Source organism: Mixophyes fleayi, chromosome 1 (assembly GCF_038048845.1).
Source record: "Mixophyes fleayi isolate aMixFle1 chromosome 1, aMixFle1.hap1, whole genome shotgun sequence".
Taxonomy (NCBI): domain Eukaryota; kingdom Metazoa; phylum Chordata; class Amphibia; order Anura; family Limnodynastidae; genus Mixophyes; species Mixophyes fleayi.
Window position 1 is genome coordinate 319,379,822 of NC_134402.1, and position 23,098 is coordinate 319,402,919.

The window sequence follows — 23,098 nt, forward strand, 5'->3', positions numbered from 1 at the left end:
TATGGGACTCTAATGGTTTAGAGTTAGGACCACCCTATTAGCAAAAGCGCCGTGGAGAGGCGGGTGGCTTAAACATACATTTGCAAATGTGTGCAACTGAGACTTTTGCAGTTTTATCTACAGTAGAAATAGCAGATCTGTTGCTGGCTATATAGCAGTGTGCTGGGGGATCTTTGTGTGTGTTTGTTCCTTTTAGGGGTCGCATCATTGCCTGGTTACCAGAGGATATAAATATGATCATATTTTGCATGGGATATCTATGCAGCAATAACAAGAAATCACAGCCTCTTGAAATGCTGATGGAATTTAAACCATTGTAAAACCAGGTACATGCTTAAGTTTTAGTTTAAATAAAAGCAAATAAAATAAAAAGTAAGGACAAGTAAAAAAATAATTTATTTTTCTTTTTTTTTACTTTTCAGTATATACTAACATAACTTTTGAAGCAAAATTATACATTTTTCATACAAAGACAAAATCTCACTCACACGCATACAAAAAAGGAAATAAGCCATGCTATCCTTAATAGGAAGAGAAATAGGAACAAATGTGTAATGTGATTAAAAATAATATACAAATAGATCACAGGATACCATAGTGACAAGACTGTGGTATGGCACTAGATTTCAAGAGGCAAACACTCTTTTCAACAGATGTACATGAAATGTAGTGCCATACTACTGTCTGCACTATTCCTAATATATGGTACTTTGCACCTATTTTCAAATCTAGGATTAGTGTGTATATATAAAAACTACAATATCTAAATAAGTATTATGAATGTTAACAGAATAACCAATATATAATAAACAATTATCTGAACTGTATACTCAACTGAATTGTACATATAACCTTATTTAAGAATCAACTAACATAGGTACCATGTATTTCACATGACATTTTATTATGTAAGATCATACTTGCAAGCCTTAGCAAAACTCCCTTCTGGGAGATCAAGTGTACATGGGGATACAGATGCGTAACAGAATGGACATTCTGCAAAATAAAATGAGAGACAAGGTATGCTAGCAGTTCAGTAAATCGGCAGTAATCTTATCCATACTAGCAGTTTAGTAGGGAGTGTCCAGGTAGTGTACAAAGCAGGTGCATAGGGTGGAAGGTACCAGAACTGAAAGGAGGATGTTGGTTTGGGTCTTCCTGTAGCAGTGATTTCTGGTAGAGTGTTCTCCTCCTCTTTACCGTCTGTTTAACTCTGGTATAATTCTGGAGAAGAAATAAGCCAGAGTTCGATTAATCCCATATTGTACATGGTACCAGCTGCATGGCAATATAAATGCCCTATATGTATAGAACACAAAAAGACAGTTGTTGTCCTTAACACTGCATATCTGTGCTTACCTAGCAAAATGAACAAGAGGTATTGGTTCATATTTTGATCAAAACATTTAAGCCTGCATCCCAACATCAAGGGTACCTCATTGTATGCAGGAGGTCTATGGCTAGCCAGAGCTAGGGTCACCTGCTCCCATCCTGTCAAGAGTGTGCTATGGATTCTTGGTAATGGAACAACAGAAGGACCATTTTTCGAAAAAAAGAGCGGTTGTGCCTGTCATTTGATGGGCATCAGTGTCAAAATATATATATATATATATATATATATGCAGTATTAAGCACTGACTGTGTTTTTGTTTGTAATAATATATAAAACTTAATACTAGTATAACAAAGCACACTTACAAACACACACATTAATTATGCAGCCAATACACACTGAGAGTGCATGGGTAACAGACACGTGATCAGTGACTTGAATCAACCGCTAATAACCTCCCACAACAAAGGCTAGCAATAAAATACAAAAACAAAGAGTTGAAAAGCAGCATACCATGTATTAATCAAAATAGCACTGTCTTATTGCTGTTCCGATAACTGGTATCTGGTGCAGACAGCTTATAGGATAATTATCTTACTCATAATGATATCAAAAGTCATCTCCCACCTTGATTACTGCAACCTACTGTTATATGACTTTTCCTTGCCCATCTATCCCTGGTTAAATCCATCTTAAATGTCTCAGCTACACTGATCCATCACTCTTGAAGCTACACAACTTTGCAAATCCCTATACTGGCTACCCCTGTCCTCCAGAATCCAATCCAAATTACTCACCCTTACCTACAAAGCCTTCAACAGCACCAACCCTTCATACATCTCAAATTGCTCTCCTTCTTAGATCTACCTGTAAACAGCATCTCATCTCTGGTAACCACCTCTCACTCCTGCCTACAAGACTTCACTTATGTTGCTACCCAACTATCGAATTCTCTACCCTGATCAGACTCTCCCATAGCCTCCAATTCTTTAAATGTGCTCTGAAAAACCATCTTTTTATTAAAGCTTACCCCTCTTCCAATTAGAATATAAGCTCTGTAAGCCTGTTGTATGCATTTCCTGTTTTCCCCACTGTCAGACACTTCAGAGCACTGTGGCATCTTAAAACTCGAAGATAAAAACTATTATTGGCTATCGATTCTTTATCTGCATATGTTAACTTGATCCTATTGACAATGATCCTCTGAAACTGTAGTACCTAATGTGGAGTGCCTAAATCTTCATGTTCACCAAGTCCAGGTTCCACTTCTACCAACTGTAAGGCATCTACTCTACGCATATCTACTTTTGACCGAGTCCCCTGGGATGCTGAATGTTTAGGCTTCCTTTTTTGTCTCTTTGGAAGCAGCTTCATTTTTTCATCAGTCTTGCATTTTTTAGGCGTTTCAATCAATGGCAAATCTTTGTCTTTTGGGATGTCTTTTTTTCATATCTTCTGCTAAATCTCTAATGGTCTTGTAAAATTTTCTCAGGTATGTTTCATCTTTTATTAAATAAACAATATCCATCATTTGTTGTGTTGTCTGTGTACAACTACGAATTAAGATTGTTCTTCTTTGTTTTGCCAAGTCCAGAGGTTCAGCTGGTAAGCATTCATGCACGATACCTCCAGAGGGGTTTTCAGTTTCACTTCTCTCTGTTCTGAAAAACATTCCATGTTCAGTATAAACAATGGATCGTACGAGTAAGAAGGGTTAATGTTTTAGTATCCCCACTTTACATGAACACACTGAAGAATACTTTTGTTTCTCAGCTTCACGGTTCCCTTCACATGTGCTCTATCATGGGTGCTTGACAATCTCCTGTGGGTGATTTTTTAAGAAATTGGGTATATCGTCTATTTCCAGTAAAATTCTTAACTTTTCAAATGTAACCGCACATACCTATATCAAAATAAAATGAATATTACAAATTCAATAGTTCAAACATTTTTGTTGCAGTATTTTATTACATACAGTATCTTACAAAGATGTTGTTATATAGGCAGTCCTCATGCAAACAGGATTGTCTATATAACAACTCAGGGCAGTAATTATTATGCCTCATTTTTTATTATCTTTATAATTCTTGTTTACCCTAAAATCATTTTTTTTTGTAATTCTTTCCACTAGCAATAGTATACGATATGTTCGATGGCTGTGTTTTACATTACTGTTTCCTTTCTTCATCAATGATTTAACCACTGTTTGTGCTACAGTCTCTATTTACATGTATGCACATGATACTTTTTTGTACGCTAACAGTTCAAGCCTTCCAGACCGTACAAATATATTCTCTCATGTTTAACACTGGATAGCCGAAAATAAACGGTTTTAGAACACCGATTAAAAAAAATGGTACCATGACATGCACTTTACAATGCAATCTGCTATTTTGTTATGCAACTATAATGCCCACCACTGCAATATGTTATCATATCTTGGTTCATTGTCCCTGAATCTGGACGTGCAATACACTTTGCCTATCAAACATTCTAAAGCTGGGTACACACTACACAGTTTTCATCCAATAATCGGCTAAATCAGCCGACATACGACTGCTCGTTCAAAAGTCGGGTCAGTGTGTGCAGAGTGACGCGATGGTCGAAAGTCTGCCCAAATGGACGATTGTCGCCTCATTTGGTTGGTCGTACTGTTTAATATTTTCGTTCCAATCTCGTTTCCGTTGTGTAGTGTGTATAAACTTCCGACCGATCCACAACAGTGAGTACGAAATTACAGTCATTGCTCACGACAACATGGCTGTAAAAAGTCGCTAAAGGGACGTCCACTGTTCCTTTTATCGTCCTAAACAAGGCTAGTGTGTATGCGAGCGATCGGAACATCGATCGCATGTAAAATCGATCGGCATAAAAAGTTGGTGGAAAATTCTGCAGTGTGTACCCAGCTTAACACTGTCTGGACAAGTTGCACCCTAGATGGACAAAGCACTTATAACCAAAGGTTCACTGCCAGAAGGGGACATAGAAGGCTGCTATTCAGCAAAGAGCAGGGAAATGTCACACCCTCAGCAGTGATTTTCAGAAAATCACCAATATGTACTGAGTGCAATGGGAAAGAAAAAGATGCTGGGCAGAGGAGAAATGTGATGGAGAAGCTTCTCCCCACATGGCTCCTCCTTACCATATAACACCGTCATATTCACCAGCTTCTCCCTTATGTGTCTCCTCCACACTTTGCCTCACATACTGCCTTCCTATCAGATTATTCCTCACATGCCCCCTCTTCTCACCGGTGTGCCGCCTTCTCCTTACACGATTATTCTCCTTTTCAGTCAACTACATGGAAGCCATGCAGCAGTCACATGACCTGGTGATGTCATACGTCGGGACATGATTTAGCTGCAGGAGAACTAGCTCCTCAGCCATAATACTCATATGATTAACATTTAAATACAAAAACTTTTCTAACAATACTTAGTAAACAGATCAGGGCGCCGGTAGTACACCCAAGGCCCGATTAGACACCAGTCCCAGGAAAGAGTGCCCCTTTACATTGTATAAAAATGTTGATAAAGATTATCAAGCAGCCATAGAGCTAGGAGCGCGCCGCTCACCTCTGTACCAGCCACTACGTACCGTACAATGCCAGTGACGTCGGAGTATAGCAGAAGCCTGTTTTTAGCTGTCCTTTGAGATGCCTGCTTGGCTTTAGAGCAGGCATTGGTTAGGTTGTCTGTAGGGGTCCTGACTACGGCGTGCAGAATACACGTGTGAGGTTTCCGGAGAGGTCCGGGTCAGTAAGCAGTGATGGGCGGCTTGGAGAAAAAGAAGGTATAAATGTGGTTTAAAAGTTGTGTATATGGTTCACAGTAGTGTAAAGTAGAGGCACAGGCCATATGTTACATACACACATATATTACACTTAGCGAGAACCTTGTTCATATGGCCAAATATAGAAAACACTGTTCAAAGTGGCCATGTGTTGTTTGTTGGTTATTAAACGGCTGCATTTCCTCTCCATGTCAAATCTCTGTTGTTTTATGCTTGTTTAATTCTTACCACGTAGTGATAATAAAGTATACCACCAAAAACACAGTGCTCACATATATCATCATCATCACCATTTATATAGCTCCACTGATTCCGCAGCGCTGTACAGAGAAATCGCTCACATCAGTCCCTGCCCCATTGGAGCTTACAGTCCAATTTTCCTAACACACAGACAGACACAGATAGAGACTAAGTTCAATTTGTTAACAGTCAATTAACCTATCAGTATGTTTTTGGAATGTGGTAGGAAACCCACGCAAACATGGGGAGAACATACAAACTCCTCACAGATAAGGCCATGGCCAGGAATTGAACTCATTCTAACTGTGCTTGTCATGAAAGTGTCTTGGTTAGCCCAGAATTGTATTTAACTGTTAGTGTATGCATGTGGCATGGTTACAGAAAATTATGAGTAGAATCTACATCCATTGATATTTTTAGAAATTCCCCCCCCCCCCCCCCCCCCAGATTCTCAGTGCGAAGTGGGATAGTAGTTTCTCATTGACATTTTCACCTATGTGTAGATAACAGGATATATAGGCATTAAGAAAGTTTATTTATTTGAGTGCTGGCTTATTCACATAAAATGGAGGCATCTAGTATAATATCATTATCATCATTTATTTATATAGCGCCACTAATTCCGCAGCGCTGTACAGAGAACTCCTTCACATCAGTCCCTGCCCCATTGGAGCTTACAGTCTAAATTCCCTAATATAGACACACACTCACACAAAGACAGACAGAGAGGGAGACACTAGGGTCAGCCAATTAACCTACCAGTATGTTTTTGGAGTGTGGGAGGAAACCGGAGCACCTGGAGGAAACCCATGCAAACTCCACACAGATAAGGCCATGGTCGGGAATCGAACTCATGACCCCAGTGCTGTGAGGCAGATGTGCTAACCACTAGGCCACTGTGCTGCCCTATGAATATAAGTCAGTTTTACACACTGACTTCACTGTTGGGTATTTAGGACTGTAAACTTTACGGTTACCAACAAGGTATGTAGTGCATAACTTGTTACATGTCTTCTTTTTTTTTTTTTTTTTATTCTTAGTATGAGCGTGGCGCTGCCACTAACTACATCACAAGAAATAAGGCTCGAAAGAAGCTGCAGTTGAGCCTGCCAGATTTCAGGTACTTGACTACTTTTTGTAGACTATTATACTTAATTTACAAAGCTAAGGAAGAATTATCTTAAGTTGTTGTGTATTCTAATTGCATTTTGTAATGGGAAATCTGTTACAAATGTGTGTGTCCTATGTTTTGGAATCATTTGTCAGTATGTTAACATTGGGGGATAAATGTATTTAGTTATAGGTGCTTTAAGATAAAAACAATGGATTTAATAGTCTTGTCTGGATTAGATGAAATTAACAGTTCTTACCAGATTCTGCAGTATGCACTGAATTTTACAAACACCTATTGATTTAGCTAAACCGACACATTTAACTTTTTTGTTTTCCTTAGACGCCTCTGTATCCTGAAAGGTATCTATCCTCATGAACCCAAACACAAGAAAAAAGTGAATAAGGGGTCCACAGCTCCCCGGACATTCTATCTCGTAAAGGATATAAAATTTCTGCTGCACGAACCTATTGTGGGAAAATTCAGAGAATACAAGGTTTGTTTTTAGGAGCTAACCATCTATGGCACAACATACATATTTAATATTCCATATATAAAAAAAATATATAGAAAGGGAAAAAAGTTCTGAGCATTTTTTAACCTTATAATATATAACTGCATTTTCATGCCATGCCGGACTTTAGATGGTAAAGATACTAAGCTATGTGCTGTCTTCAGCCTTTGTGACCAGCCATTTTCCGTTACATCCAGAACAAAAGGACTATGTTAACATAGGCTACTTGAAAGTTTATAGGTTTGCCCACTAACTTTTTACCAAAGGATTGAATGAGGAAATGGGGAGCATTCAGTACTGTAGACTGCAACATATTCCTGCTTGTGAGATGTTAAGGAAAGTGGCTTGGAGGTTTTCTTATTTATATTTTTTGTTTTCCATAACCCTCACCCCTCTTAGAGTAATGCTTTTACCTTCAAAACCATTATTGACATTCTATTTATATAGCACCAGCATATTCTGCAGCTCTTTACAATTGGGAAGAAACATGGCAATAAAATAAGACTGGATATTAACAAATAGACAAATAAGTAGGCAGGCTCTGCTTACAAGCCTAAGAACCATGCACAAACGTATCTTGTAGTCTCTGTCCAGTGCTGGCTAGAACATAATCAGTGAATCGGGAACACTAATTACTATCAAAGAAATAAAGAGACTTTTGTATATTAAAACTATTTGCATACAGGCTGCATTTTAGTTTTTTTAAATATCTATGTATTTAACAAATTAAATCTTCTGTAACTATCAGGTGTTTGTGCGCCGTCTGCGCAAAGCATATGGAAAACAGGAATGGGATGCAGTAGATAGAATTAGAGACAACAAACCAGCATATAAACTGGATCACATCATAAAGGAGAGGTGAGATAATTTCTTTCCAAATGGTTCCATTTTTTTGTATTGCCTAAAAGAAATTCAAGCTAAAGGATGTCCTTGGTTGTATTGCTGATTTTAGTCAACATTTAGGGGTATATTTACTAAACTGCGAGTTTGAACAAGTGGAGATGTTGCCTATAGCAACCAATCAGATTCTAGCTATCATTTTGTAGAATGCACTAAATAAATAACTTGAATCCACTTTTTCAACCCCACAATTTAGTAAATATACCCTTAGTGTTTACAGGGAAGAAATGGCAGCTGCTACTTATAATTACTTGTTTCCTTTCAAAAACTTCTGGTTAGCTGTCTGTAAACTAAGCTTCTGATTGGCTCAAATGATTTTGACACCACACTAATCTGTTTTTAAGGGGTAGAAAAATGTTTTAATGGTATCTTGTTGGTAATAGTTGGTGGTGTAACTTGCAAGGTTTTGTTTTACAATTTTTATTAACTGGATTGCTTGAAATGCATAACAATGCTGTATTTGCCTTCTATAGATACCCAACCTTTATTGATGCTCTCCGAGATTTGGATGATGCTCTATCCATGTGTTTTCTTTTCTCCACCTTTCGGCGCACTGGGAAGTGCCACGTCCAGACTATACAGCTTTGTCGCCGTCTTTCTGTAGAATTCCTTAATTATGTCATTGCTTCCCGTGCTCTACGCAAGGTTAGTTGCAATTAGAAGAGGCAGCGTATTTACATGGAAATCACATACCACTGCATTTTTCACAACCCGAAGAAATCATAATTGTCTGTACGAACTTTCTGTGTGTACTGTATATGCTTATATTATGTGTGCTTAAATTATAAACACCGTACTCGCATCTGGACAAAACAGCGACTAAAAGGATGTCGCATGATGATGAGCGGGAGTTTCCCTTTTTTGCACTTTCCAGTTCTATTTTTACTGAATGGCTGCCCCATCTTCAGTGCACCTAGCAGGGACCATTAGTATTGATTATTAGGCTACAACACGTTCTGCCTGTGCTATTATTACAGCTAGAACTGCTCTTAACGGAAACTCTGGGGTCTCTCAGAGAGTTGCAGTGCTGAAATCTGTGTATAGAAGCGCTAATTGATGGTAGCTAGCAGAAGCATTGGAGTGAAAGGGATGTAGGTAAGTATTCAATGAAAGCCCAGGTTAGCAAATATTTTGTTAGGTTGGCTGATATATTTTATTTTATTTTTATTTTATTTTTTTATTTTGTATTTTATAACAAAACTTGTTAAGATAAATCTCAGTCCTGTGCAACAAACCTAGTAATATCCCAGTGTAATATTGTTGGCGAAAGGGTTAAAAATGCAGAGCTGTAAAGAACGGTCTATTTGTATGCGATTTGTAATTTTTCTATTGTTTACTTTGTATAGTTTGCATTTCTTCGATTAGCTTTCTCTCTTCTTTAAAATGTGCCAAGTATGTTGCGCAGGTCTGTGTGAATAATATAGTATGTTGTTGCCTGCCAAGAAGGATTTCCCAGCCATCTGTGGACGGTTACTGAAGTGACAGCCCAGGCTTGTGTGGACAGGGATTCATCTGAGTGTGATTGTTGGATCAGAGGGTGAGAGTGCTGCTGGGTAAACACGAAGTTCCTCATCCACACAGAGTAAGCCCCTGCTATTCCCCCAACTTTCCATGTAAGGAAGGTGAATAAATATTTCCCGGCAGCTGTGAAGCCGATGTCCGGTGACTGTGGCTGGGTGGAACAGCAGACGACTTGTTTTTAGGGCTGAGATATATGTCGTATGGATAGATAGGCAGGTTGAAGCTTGCAGGATAGACAGGTTCCATAGTTAGGGCTTCCTGCCTGATCTGGGTCCGTTTTTTGTCAGTACGGGTTTGCTTATTATTGAGTGACTCCCAGGAGACGATGCGGAGGAGGGCCATATAACATATTAGAGTTATCCGATCTTGAGAATGTTATTAATCTAGTGGGCAGAATGTGTTTGGCTCTGATGTGAGTTTAGTGTCTTTAAAAATAAATCCCATGCTTCCAACTTCTATCTACTATTGTCAACAAACACACCAAAAAAATTAAGAGTGATTTGCATACTTCATGAAAGGGGATTGCAGAATAAGGTAACCGTGATTGATTAACAATTATAAAGTGTCCACGTGCACTCGGTTAATGAGAATGTACTTGCTGGGAAACAGGTGAGTGCCAGAAGCCACAATAATCCCCATATATAAAGCATGCAACCTGTACACATTCATTTATTTTTTTGACCTGCAAATATTTGTTGCTTCCCATCAGTGTTTTGTTGGTGATTATTAATGAAGGTGGAATCTCCACTGAAAGGTTAATGTGAAGCAACAATAAATATTTGTAAATAAGTCTGGTGTGTGAGTTGCATACTTTGCTTTCACAGTATAGGGAAGATTGGAGGAGAACATTTTCAGAAAACATTAAGCCAGGCTGGCATATACTTGCATAGCTAAATATCAACAAATCAATAGGATATATTATGATTACAAGCACTGACTCTTTGCTATGTAGCTTTTATCAACTGGCATTCGCTAGTAATATTTACTTCCAGACCGTATTTCTCTACACATTGGTTGAAATGCTCGCTCTTGGGTATATGAAGCTCCAGTGGAGCCCTATTTTGTTTTGTGTTTTTCTAACTACAGGGTGCACAAGACATGTTATCATCATTCTCCCCAAAAATGTAAGCGGACCTAGTGAAAAGTTAGCAATAATGGTGGTCTCCACCTACATCTGGAACCCTGGCGTGTCTATTCACTTTAAGCAGTGTCAGCGCCAGATGTCAAACTACAGCTCCCTGTGCTTAATGCATGTAAGAAACTACAGCGAATAAACAGGGAGGAAATGTATCAAGCTGAGAGTTTCCGGCGGGTTTGAACATTTCGTAGAACCTACTAAATAAATGACAGCTAGAATCTGATTGGTTGCTTTAGGCAACATCTCCACTTTTCAAACCCGCTGGAAATTCTCATATTGATACAATAACTCCAAGGTGTGATAAAAGAGGCCCCTTTTTTGGAGGCAACTTGTTTCTGTAACATCTTTTAAGAAAGGAAATCCAATGTAAATTAAGCATTTGGTGTGACCAACATATGATTTTAGCTTGAATACACAGTAGGGTATGTATCATCATCCTTTGTATGCTGTGTGGTGGGTATATACAGCAACTATCTGAAGAATAAAACTGCAAGTAATTTGAGAATTCACAGATTGATGAAAATTGAGTTAAGTTTAAATTGTGTTAAATTCTATTTTAGAGCATATATTGCATCCTGGCACAATTACATTAAAAACTATAATTGTAGTGAGCTTTTGGCCAATTCTATAAATGGGTTCTCAACTCTGGCCCTCTCTCACTCCAAGCAGTCAATGAGGTTTTACTATAAATCAGATTATAGTTGTTTACACATGTGTCAAACTTGAATGCTGCAGCGATACACAATGTCTAGTCACCCTTGTTTGTAGAAATCCTTTATATTGTATAACTTGAAGTGCTTTCCAAGATTAATTCATTGCATGCTGTCAAATAACAACATGTTTACACTGTATTCAGTGTCACTTATATGAGCCACATATTGTGTTCCCTAAATGACATTGGTGCACAGTAGTGTCATGCCTCAATAGTTTGAAACGGTTTTATTTTGCAGTTTTGCAGCCCTGGTGTAGAGGCTGAAAATTGAACAATCGAGTGATACTTGTCTCTGTAAATAAATGGGAGACTGTGTTTCTGAAACTATATTTTGGTAATAAAATGTTACTAATTGGATTTGCATATGTTATTCATTAACTTACAAAATAGTGCCGATAGGAAATGAACATTATTAGAATTCCCCAGTTTGAGAGCTTGTTCTTTTGATATTTGTTTTTCATTCATTTGAAAGTTTATTATTGCATTCATTTTCAATGCTTTAGTTTCTTGTGGAATCTTTTTGTGCCATAAAGGGTGTGGTGATATTTTTAGTTGTCACTATATTTTTTAAACTAAATTTATTTTCTATTGTTTTGTTTATTTATTTGTACTGTTTTGTGCATCTATATCACATGCTTAAATTATCTCATTAGGTGTTCCTATCAATAAAAGGAATCTATTATCAAGCAGAGATCCTTGGGCAGACTGTCACATGGATTACCCCATATGCTTTTTCTCATGATGTAAGTGGTATCTCCTATTTATGGAATTTCCTTTTGTATTTGTTTATCAGCTGATAAGTTGTGCATAGGAAACAAGAGTATTGTTTATTTATAATTGTGTGTGTGTATATACAGTGTGTGTACATGTGTGGATATATATATATAGATAGATAGATAGATAGATATATATATTATATATATATATATATATATAGATATATATATATAGATATAGATATATACAGTGATAGAGATATATATTATGTATGAATATTTGTATATCTATATAAAAAAAATCTTTATGTATTTAATTTTATTATACCACCCCAAACCCAGGGAAACTATTCAATATCTGCATTGTCAGTGTTTCAGATGTATTCCACAGCCAGTTGTACTATTCATATGCAGGGCTAGTGACAGTCTGTTAATTAAATTTTTTGCTATGGAAAGACTGAACAAATTATTTGCTCTAGATTTACTGACGTTTGGTCCAGTTAAGCATAAATAAAAAAGCTGCGCTTCCAAGATCGCTGCCACCAACCCAGCAGGAACATACCATTCACCTCCTGCTCTCAGGGGGTATTTGGGGCAGGATTTTTTAATGGTCTGGTGGCACCCCTGCTCATGGTTGATGCCACCAGAGGATTAGGCGCTTCTGGGACCTGTCCTATGGAATGGAGGCTCCGTAAACTGGAGGAGGGAAGTTTGCTGTGTATTTGTCTGTTCCAGGTGGCAAATAAAATTACAAAATGGGTGACAGGTTGCAGACAGAATCCTTCCTTTCCGTCTAGCCATGAATCTTCACAAAGGTCATGGCAATCATGATGGCCCTGTTGAGATCTCAGGGAATGACCATTGTGACTTACCTTGGCGATCTTATTCTGAAATCTGAGTTGACTTCCTTACTACAGACTCTCCTGCATCGGACAGTCCAGGTGCTGGAATCGCATGGTGGTTTTTGAGTTATCAGAAATCCAATCTGGAGCTGAGCACTAAATAGTTAAACAATTTAAGATTGAAGCTATTCCCATATCCCAACCCCACTTATCCTCAATTCACAGATGGATTTGGAGAAATTGATTTAACATAAGTACAAAAATCTTCTTTTACTGCTGAATTGGGGAGCATTTAGGAACCCAAGGTTCCTAAATACTCACAGCGTTTATTCATATTGAGCGTGTTGATCTTGTTCATAAGGATGTTTCAGGTTTTTTTTTTTTTTTTTTCTTATTCAACTAGCTAAGCAAATTTTTCTTTTATAGTAGAAATTATACTATTTAATAAGAAATGTGAAATCCTTTTTGTTAGCATTTGGTTCAGAAAGTTAAGAACCTCAGAAGATATGTGTGGGCATTTTCATAAGAATTAGAAAAAGACATATATCCAAGACCTAAATTTAAGTCCTGATTCTACTGCATTGTATGTTGTCTGAGTTTATAACTCTGAGATCTCTTTCCCCACCACCCCCATCCCTCTGTCAGAAGTTCAGTCTTTTTATTTCTCAACAACAATCCTCTAATTTAGGAGCTGACAATAAGGGACATGTGGGAGATCTGGGAATATTTCCTTTGAGCCACATGGGGTGAAAACACGCACAGTACACGTGTTGCTTTGTGTTTCTTATTTTATTATAAAATACTTTGTTTTTAAATTGGCCACTAAAACTACTATATTGTCTTTATGATGAATCATTACTGTTTCTGTAAAAGCTTTTAGATTATTACTAAGCATTTTATTGTGTAATTTTATATTCAAGGTCTGTAATAGTGTTGGATGAATCAAACCATGGCTAAAACATGGTTTTTGCCTAGCATGGTTGGCAAGTGCTCTCAATTTAACTTCACTACATTCACTGTCTCCCTGCAGCACCCCACAGATGTGGATTACAGGGTTATGGCCACTTTCACAGAATTTTATACAACCCTTCTTGGGTTTATCAACTTTCGCCTCTACCAGACTCTTAATCTGCAGTATCCTCCAAAGGTAAGAGTAAAGATTCTTTATTGTATTGTCCATTGTTTATTATATTGTATTGTATATGATAAACCTGACACCTACTTATTCTAGAAAAGACATTTTAAAGCCTAATCAAAATTCTAAAATGTAAGCAAATTGATAGAATAGCCCGTGCTTAAACTAGAATTGGTATAGGAAGATCCCACATCTTCCCTATTTGGTTTATGATCTGTGTTTTAGTCTATGCTTTTGTTTGTCATCACAATGTCTGAGATTTACTTAATAACCCTGTGGTGCTCTTTCATTACCCATTAGTTGGATTCTCGTTCAGAGGCAGAATTGAAACTAGAAGATGAGGACAAATACGCTCTTGAATCTGAGGCCTACATGGAGGTATAATACTGGCATAATGCCTACCTGTTATGATTCCCCCCAATATCTATTTTACCCACTGGCTCTTCCTTTCCTCTGGCGCCACAGTTTTTTTCTGATAACTCTCCTTAACAATCTTTTAGTTCCTATAAATTTGCCCGCTCTTTGTGTCCTGCAGAAATTGTCAGCTCTCGGTGCCAGTCTATCCCGAGTGATTCCATCTGAGCCCGAAGAGGAAGCAGAGGTTGATGAATTCCCTGCAGATACAGTAAGTGAACCTACTAATTTACCAGGCCTAAGATTCATTGTGCGACGAGTAACAGACCTTGCATTTTATAAGGAGACGTATATGGTGTACCTGGATGTATTCTAGCAATATAGTCGAGATTAATGAAATGGCGAAAGGGAAGCTACGAACATGTAACCAAAATATATCATGGGTCTGTTTTATCTATTGTACATAACAATTTTGCTGATTTTTCAGGCATTGATCCCTTTTCCAAGTTCAGCTTACAGTTGTATTTTGGTGTCTAGGACACCGTGTACAAGATCACACTGCATTAAGTCTGAGTCTCCATCTCATCATTGCATGTCATTGATGTACAGTCGGCATCCTCATTTAGGCAGTCTATTTGTTAAATATTTAAAGCTACCATCCCTGACCCCCAGGTACTGTAGATGGTGCTCCATTGACTTAGAGAGGTGCCTGGAACTTGCGTAGAACTGCTAGTGTGATTTGCATGGTTATGTGAATTGCTGCAACCATTTGTTCAGACACTACACAAATTCTTGGCACCACAGCATGATAATTCAGTCAAGGGAGATGATGGATCTTGAGAACCGAGGGTTGTATGAGCTACTTCTCCATTATTAAACAAAATGGTTTTTTTTCTAAATTTAAATTTTAATCATTCAAACAATCCTTTTTTCTTTTTATTTTCTTTATAGACACTTATTCACCTCACTCTACTCCCCCCTTGTTTTTACACATAAGGGGCAGGCATTAGGGAATTTTGAGAGGTCTCTTGATATTTATCAATGACTGTATTGTATGACCTATGTATGACATTTCCTGAGAATCCAGACAGGTCAAGTGATGCCTATTAAATTGTACCTACCAATATTACAAGCTGGAAGACTCTAAGGTCTGGGGTTTAGAGAAGAGCTTGGATCATTTCAGTACTTGACACAATTTAATAAAGACTATTAAAAGAAACATGAGAGTGAGAGGTGGTAATCGGAGAGGAGGAGAGAGGTAGACCTAAGAGGGTGTGTGAGTGAGAGAGAGTATATAGTGATGAGGTCAGAGGTTTATAAGGCAGTTGGTGAGGGCTTTGAAGGTGAGAGTTTGTAACATATTTCATAAGTAGCTCAGACCCTCAGAGGTGCTGCATATATCTTTCTCATCCTGAGCTCTAATTGGTGTAGGAGAACGCAAGCCTTCAGGAGGAGCAGCAAAAGCAGCAGCAAGAGGAGGAGAAGCACAAGGCATTATTTGTGGGCCTTAAGTTTTTCTTGAATCGGGAGGCTCCTAGAGAGGCTCTTGCCTTTATCATCCGGTAAGTTGAAAATGGTTGGTAGGATTAGAAAAGAACGTAGTTTATAAGTGATGTTAGATTGTTTGATATCTGAAAATGGATTGAGTTTGATAATAGAAAATATTTACTGGGAAAAAAAGCCTAGTGTTTTGGTGATTTCATTGTTTTTGTTTTTTTATATTTTATTATTGCTGCACTGTACTTGGAGTATGCCCAAATGTATCTTAAATGTTGACATATCAGTCTATCTGCAGTTAGTTGGTGGTGGTGCAATAAGATGTGATAGGCTATATGAATCATAGTGAAAAATGATAAGGACCACCTTATGTTCTGGGTTCTTTTCTAATATGTTATGTCATAATACTATTCTCTGTTTCAATAGATGTTTTGGAGGAGAAGTGTCATGGGATAGCTCACTCTGTATTGGGGCAACGTATGACAGCTCAGATACTTCCATCACGCATCACATTGTGGACCGGCCCAATGTACAACCTCAGATCATCAACAGGTAATCTTGCTCACGATATTGGGGTTCACATCCTTCATATCCCCGCCCCCCTCCCGTGATGGCAAATCACTGTCTACAGTTTGATCTACAGAAATCTCCCTGCCCTCTTCTGTTACTTTCTATTTTGATGGTCATAAGTCAGTGTTTTAGTCCAACCAATGGCAAATATTTCTTGTATGCTATGCTCAGCAGTATTTTAAGGAGCATTTTCTAGCTGGCCCCTGGGATTTTCCCAGTCCTGCTTTTATATATTTAACATACAATTGAAAGCATTTAAACCTTTTTATAATGATTTTTTAAAAAATGTGGCTCTCGCTTCTTACAATCATACTACACCTAATGTCTATTCTGCATGTCTCGACCTGAGGATAGACAGTAGAGTTAAGATTGCCACTCATAATTTTGTCTATTTTGGCCTGTGTAGACCAATTGTGGCTAGAAATCATAACAATCGCTACTATCCATCTTGCTATTGGTGAGATGGATTGGGTGTCTGGAAAATGCAGTCCGCCAATGTCAACTATGACTAGGCATGTGCAGTCACTGGGCCACACCAATGTATGGGCCCCAAGTGATGCAGCCATTCAACATTCCCTACCCACAATTGGAACTTACCATCCCTCAAACAAAGAACAAAAAAACAACTTCACCCAAAATAAAACAACAAAACAAACACACAAACAAAAAATGGCATAGTAGTTGTGTATGGAAACTTATAGTATCTTTTAGCTTTTTGTTTTATTATTCTCTCTCAAAATTTCATACTATCTGTTTCAAAGACTATTTTATTTTCCCTATAATATACGTTTTGGCATATTGTGATAAGTCTTTACCTAATTTCTATGGTGGTGTTAGTTAAGAGGCCCAGTATTCAACAGAACGTCCATGGTTTGCTTTATTTTACCCATAGTGCCAGTGAGGTGTGACAATCCACTCACTATACAATAGCTTAGGGGGTATTGCTTAATGGTAACAAATATTTGTGGCATCATTGGGACGGGGGCATGACATCATTCCGGATGATTCGGTTCCATAAAAGACCAAAAATGACCGTAATCGGGCTGTGAGGAGAGGTTTCAGACACAACTCTATACATTTGCTCATGACCTACACATAGTAACAAAACAATGTCTAGCATATAAGTTGCCACAAACACAATTAAGCAAAAATGTAAAAAAATTAAGTTGGTCCCTTTTTAAAATACTGTGTTTGATTGGAGTAAAATATGTGAATATTTGTATTTACTTGCACATTTCATCTACAGGTATTATGTACAACCACAGTGGCTGTTTGACAGCGTGAACGCCCGTTTGCTCCTGCCTGTGGAAGATTACTTTCCTGGGGTGCTGCTCCCTCCCCATCTCTCTCCATTTGTTGTGGAGAAGGAAGGAGACTACGTTCCCCCAGAGAAACAGCGGCTGCTGGCATTGCAGAGAGGAGAGAGACTCGGTAATTGAGGAAGCAGATGAGCTTAGAATTAATTTGATTTTTAAACAAGGAGGCTCTGTATTGTTGCTTAAAGAGCAGTCATTATTATTTGGTGTCTTTTATGTCCCACTCAGTTTGTAACCTGAATTTCTAAAATAAGTTTGATAATTCTGTCATGTTACTGTTCTGGCAATGTGTGTGTATATCTGTGGACAGATCTAAAGCAAAAAGAACATTTTGGAAGATGTGGAGTAAGCTGGACAATGTGAGTACAATGGGCAAACTATTTTTTCATCGGCAGATGATGAGGTGGATGAGGAGGAGGAAGACGAAGAAGGGGAGGAGGAGGAGGAGGAGGATGACGACGATGAGGAGGAGGATGACGAAGAGGATGAGGAGAGTGATAAGCTGAAAGAGCTGGAACATAAAAAAATTGGAGAGAAGGTGCATTCTGGTTTAAAATGTTGTCTTGTTACCTGTCATTTTTCTCCTGCTTTTTGATGCTAAATGTCTCCCTGTCACACAGAAGCTGAATGTGAAAGTGACTGCAGGCACTGTAAAGGTAGAGAACAAAACACGAGCTGCAGAGCTTGAGAAGAATGAGGAGAAACGCCTGGCTATCATGATGATGAAGAAGAAGGAGAAGTATCTTTACAACAAGATCATGTTTGGCAAAAAGCGTAAAGTCAGAGAGGTGAGAAAGGAAATCCATATTGGTTTTTGGTTTGTGAAGGGCAAATAAACAACAGGTCCAGGGTGTATATTTTAAGGCATTATTTACATTGTCCACATTTGGAAAAGTCACACACAAAAAAAATGTGTGCATCTGTCACTTTGGGAGTGGAACTCTAGGCCGCCCACATGCTTTGCAAACCGGGATGGTTCTTGACAAACTGGCTTCCAGGGCAAAGCTTGAAAACCTGTTGATTCCCTCTGATGCAGAGTAAAGTGCAGGCACGTTGTTCAGTGAGAACCCAGCCTTAAAAAAAACAATTATGCAGCACAAAGTAGTGGTTATGGCTAGTCAAATACCAGTAACCACAATGAGTTAAAAGGCAAACTGGCTCTTACTTGCTTGTTCGTTCTCTATTGTTACCTATGACAACATTTTGACCCTGGAAAGGAGTAGCAAGTATATATTTAGCACTTAATAGTAAAAATATGAAGCCCATATTGTTTGGCATATTGTCCCTGAGTAACAGTACAGTTACCTAGCAATCTGTTTTGGATAATCGCTCTGTGGCTGCTTTCCTGCTGAAGGAAGAAGAAGCTGTAGTTTTACCTATATCTAATAGCACAGTCTGCTGGTGCTTGCTACAGCACTTGCTCAATACCTAGTGGTTATGAGTGACAATCGTGTATTGTGGTCTCCTTTCACTAGAGGTGGTGAAGCCGCCTATCAAATGGAGAAGGTGACATAGTCCCCAAAACTCCTCCTAACCTTAATAATAGCCACACACATCCACAGTGTATATAAACTTTCCAAGTCCACAGTCATTATTTCCTGTGATGCCTTCATTTTTCAAAAGTGATAGAGGCTCAGCCTACTTTATTTACCATTGTGATGGTTTCCATTACATCATCTGCCCATTTGCCTCAGTCTTTTCTTTTCAGTACCAGCCTGCATCCAGAACCATGCTTATAAATCAGTCTGCTGTCCCTGTATCACCGTATGTCAACACACACCTCCTCCCCTATAACATAAACAATTCAAAAAGAAAATTATGTATAACATCTAAACATGCTGAGAAACTACTAAACAAAAAAATGGTTGTCACAAAATACATTTATATATAAACATATTGTGGATAACCATATTTATGCAATAACATTGCCACCCCAAGGCAGACCTACTTTCGTACAATTTAATATGGCTACATTTATATATGGCTCTATATAGGGTAAATGCTATCCCAAAAGATCCTTCAAGTGTACCGATTAGATCCCTCTTCCTAAAGTTCCTAATTAATCTTTGGAGTACAGATAGGGAATGTGTCATTTACGGTAATTCATAGGGAATTGCTAAATGATTGACATAGTGACGGTGAGATTCTGAGCTTCATAACTGCTTTGGATTTGTACAATGACGTTATATTTTCTGTTTCCTATCCTTACTAACCCTGATCTTTTAAGAACAATATTCCTAAAGAGAAATATGTTTTAGTATTGAGTCTGTATGCCCTTCTGCAGTTTGTTAAAGCCGTTCTATTTAGAAGGCTGGAACACTGGTCATTACTTCCTTTAGCACCAGCAGTTTTATTGATCTCAGGAATATATGGATCTGATACCATGTGGAATCCTGCCTCAGAGTAGACTCGGACATATGCAGAAACTCTTCTAGTGCAAGGGCCACAACAACTTAATTATAGTGTCCACAATGTGAACTCGCATGCTTTGTGAAAACTGTTACCTCATGAACCAACATGTTTTTAAATGTACAGCCTATTGGCAGACTCTGAAACACAATTTGTCAGGTGTAGGTTAATGAGCTCATTGGTGTATGTTGCTGGTAGAGCAAGCGGGGTGTAATTTCCTGGAACAGACATCTTGTTTAGGTGCAGAGCACAGAGATGGATGTTGAATTTGACACGTGACCGCTATGTGTGAGAATAACTGCACTCTCAAGGTCCAGTCTATCTTGGCCAAAGCAAAGAATTTTTTCTTCCTGGTGTTCCTTCATATTTTGACCCAGTCTTGGAGTTCAGTGGCGTGACATGGCTGGTCTGCTCCCTTTCCCAGTTCTCCTTGCAGTAGTTCAAAACCTGTTCAGTTGGTTCCAAATCATGAGTAGCCAATGGTTCAGTCTGTGATGATGGCAATGTTATCGGTTTTCCCATAGGTTTCTCTTAGTATACTTAGTCCAGTTTTCCTATGTATGTGATACTGATGAGGACAGTAGGTATGGCTTCTGGCCTTTATAGCCATGTTTTCATATTTTGGTCTTTTTTAGAATCCAATTTTGCCTTAACTGTGTTGGTAGTATGGGCAGCGGCGTGTTTGATCTATCCCTAGTGACGTATACACTTCCCTAGTTACCTGTCCTGTAAAGTTTGGGATTAATGGTTTACCGAATCTGGCAATAAACTATCTCACTATCTTATTGGCTACAGTTGCAGCATCTGCTTTCACAGATGGATGGGCCTCAGTCCATCACGAATGGATGCATACAAATATCAAAACATATTCAAAGTTGTTATATTATTTCTTCCATTTGAATAAAATCAATATACAAATTCACAAATGGACCCCAGGTTCGGGCTGTTTGATGTCTAATAGACACTGTGTCTAATGTCACAGGTGAAACACTCTACCACCCATTTGTCCCACCATCCCAGTCAAATTTCTAAGGAAAGGTTTTCTATGCAAACTGGGAATTAATCAGATGTTCATTCATAAACCTAAAGTTTTAGCTGCTTTACAAAAAACTACCCCTTATGACATAGGTGCTCAAACTCCGTCCTCAAGGGCTACCAACCGTTCATGTTTTCAGGATTTCTGTAATCATGCACAGATGTATTTATAAATGCAGTAAAATGTGTTTACACATCTTGCTCACTAGCACCATGGAATGGCACACGTGAGCTAGGAGTTGTAGGATGGATTGCTCCAAGATTTACTTTTATTGTACAGCAGTGTTGTCAAAACTGTCATATGTGCTGAGCATACAATGTGGGCAAATCTGAGAAATCAAACCACATAGATTGCTCTTTTCTTCTAGTCTTTTGTTGACTTGTGACTGTTTAAAAGGGAAAAAAACTTTGGAGAATTGAGATTAGCTACATTGCTCCATGGGAAAATTGATTGGTTCATGTAACAGGGCAGTCACTACAAGTTTGAAGGACAATTGCATTCTATGCTTTGCTGATTTTGTGTTTTATCTATATTGAGGAATGTTGGGTGTGTGTCTTGCAGTGACAGGAGAAAAATTATATCTATATTTACAGTGCATTTTACCTCCATGCTTCTCCCAGGGAAGTTTATAACCGTTTCAGTCCATAAAAACACTTTAAAGGTTCCTTAAAGATAATATGTTCTTAATGATTCGAATTGTTCTTCTTTTCACAGGCCAACAAGCTGGCAATGAAGAGGAAAGCCCATGATGAAACTAGCAAAGCTGAACGCAAGAACAAAAAGTCAAAAAAGCAATGAGGGGCCAGTCTGCAGGGATTTCACCTGAAAATAAAATGTTACCATCCTATTTAGGGATAACTTTCAAGGCTCTTCTCGGCTATGTGAACAGTCAACAAACTGTGGACTTTGCTTACTCACCATGGCCATGAGAAACTGCTGATCATGGGATTTTATCTTCCATCCTGTGAGTCCTTTGTACCATGTCTGGTGTCTCTTGAATCTCCACTTATGGCCATTACAGTTAACAGGAGACTGGAATCCACTATCCTGTTTGCTCCTGCTATATAGACTGTGTGTTTAAATCAATCTCCCTGGATAACTTCCACATCACAACAGTTAATGCTAATAACCAGATGTGTAAGATGATGCTTATATCTATATATTTGTAATTGATATAACAATTAGCTTGCAGTTCTTTTTTTTTTTTTTTTCTGCATTTGGGTATTTCTCCTGGTTTACAATAATGAAAATGGTTAAAAGGATTGTTTTGATAACCTTTAACCCTGTCCACTCTATTTCCTAGAAATAATTGATCACATCTTTGTACAGAAAGAAGTAACATCCTGCACCAAATGGCATCTGTAATTTTAATGAAATCCTCATAAATATGTACAAGTACAAGACGTAATTGGCACTTGTATATTCTTGGTAGCTATTCTGTGGTAATGGAAAAGCTCTATCATTTAATGGAAATACGGCAAAAGTTTCTACTCTATTGCTCACCTGCCATCAACCCTAACGCCTCACTGATTTGTATAGAATGAACCTGGATATAACATCATAGTTAATACGTAATTTTAATATTTTGTTTCATATTTAAAGTAATCTACTAAATTAAACTCAAAATTAAGAACTAACTGTATCAATAATACAATGATTTACAGAGTGCATAATTTAGTTTCTTTTTTTAAATCAACATAATACATGATCAAACGTCTGAAAAATAAATGGAATGCTTTAAATATATATATAAAATATAAATGCTTAGTGGCGTCTGTGTGTGAAAAAAAAACCAAGTTGCAGCGCCACCTGCTGGGCAGAGTTATACACTGACCTACTAAATGCTTAGTGTGTGTGGGGAAAAAAAATTCAAAAAGGGCTGAAATTTGGTAGGGCTCAAACTCATTTTCGTGAGGTAATTTTACCTCATGAACACACATGTGTAGAGGCGTGCGTTTGTGT

General features: G+C 38.1%; 1 protein-coding gene and 1 long non-coding RNA gene across 4 annotated transcripts; one reads left to right on the forward strand and one right to left on the reverse strand.

Moving 5' to 3' along the window:
- Positions 1-377: 377 nt before the first annotated feature.
- Positions 378-5,036, reverse strand: LOC142158794 (uncharacterized). Of its 3 annotated transcripts, none has more exons than XR_012692868.1 (2): positions 4,931-5,036; positions 378-3,236 (listed from the first exon to the last, which is right to left on the reverse strand). It is a non-coding gene; the product is annotated as an uncharacterized LOC142158794 (long non-coding RNA). The 3 variants fall into 3 exon arrangements; XR_012692867.1 differs by having other exon boundaries at positions 4,909-4,954; XR_012692866.1 differs by lacking the exon at positions 4,931-5,036 and adding an exon at positions 4,585-4,899.
- PES1 (pescadillo ribosomal biogenesis factor 1) lies at positions 5,011-22,809 on the forward strand. The gene is made up of 15 exons (XM_075213062.1): positions 5,011-5,125; positions 6,406-6,485; positions 6,819-6,972; positions 7,739-7,848; positions 8,364-8,535; positions 11,915-12,004; positions 13,850-13,966; positions 14,255-14,332; positions 14,490-14,579; positions 15,740-15,870; positions 16,232-16,357; positions 17,622-17,806; positions 18,087-18,229; positions 18,312-18,479; positions 21,851-22,809. Exons 1-15 carry the CDS (start codon positions 5,102-5,104, stop codon positions 21,932-21,934), a joined length of 1,752 nt encoding a protein of 583 aa, XP_075069163.1. The 5' UTR covers positions 5,011-5,101; the 3' UTR covers positions 21,935-22,809.
- The last annotated feature ends 289 nt before the right edge of the window (positions 22,810-23,098 follow it).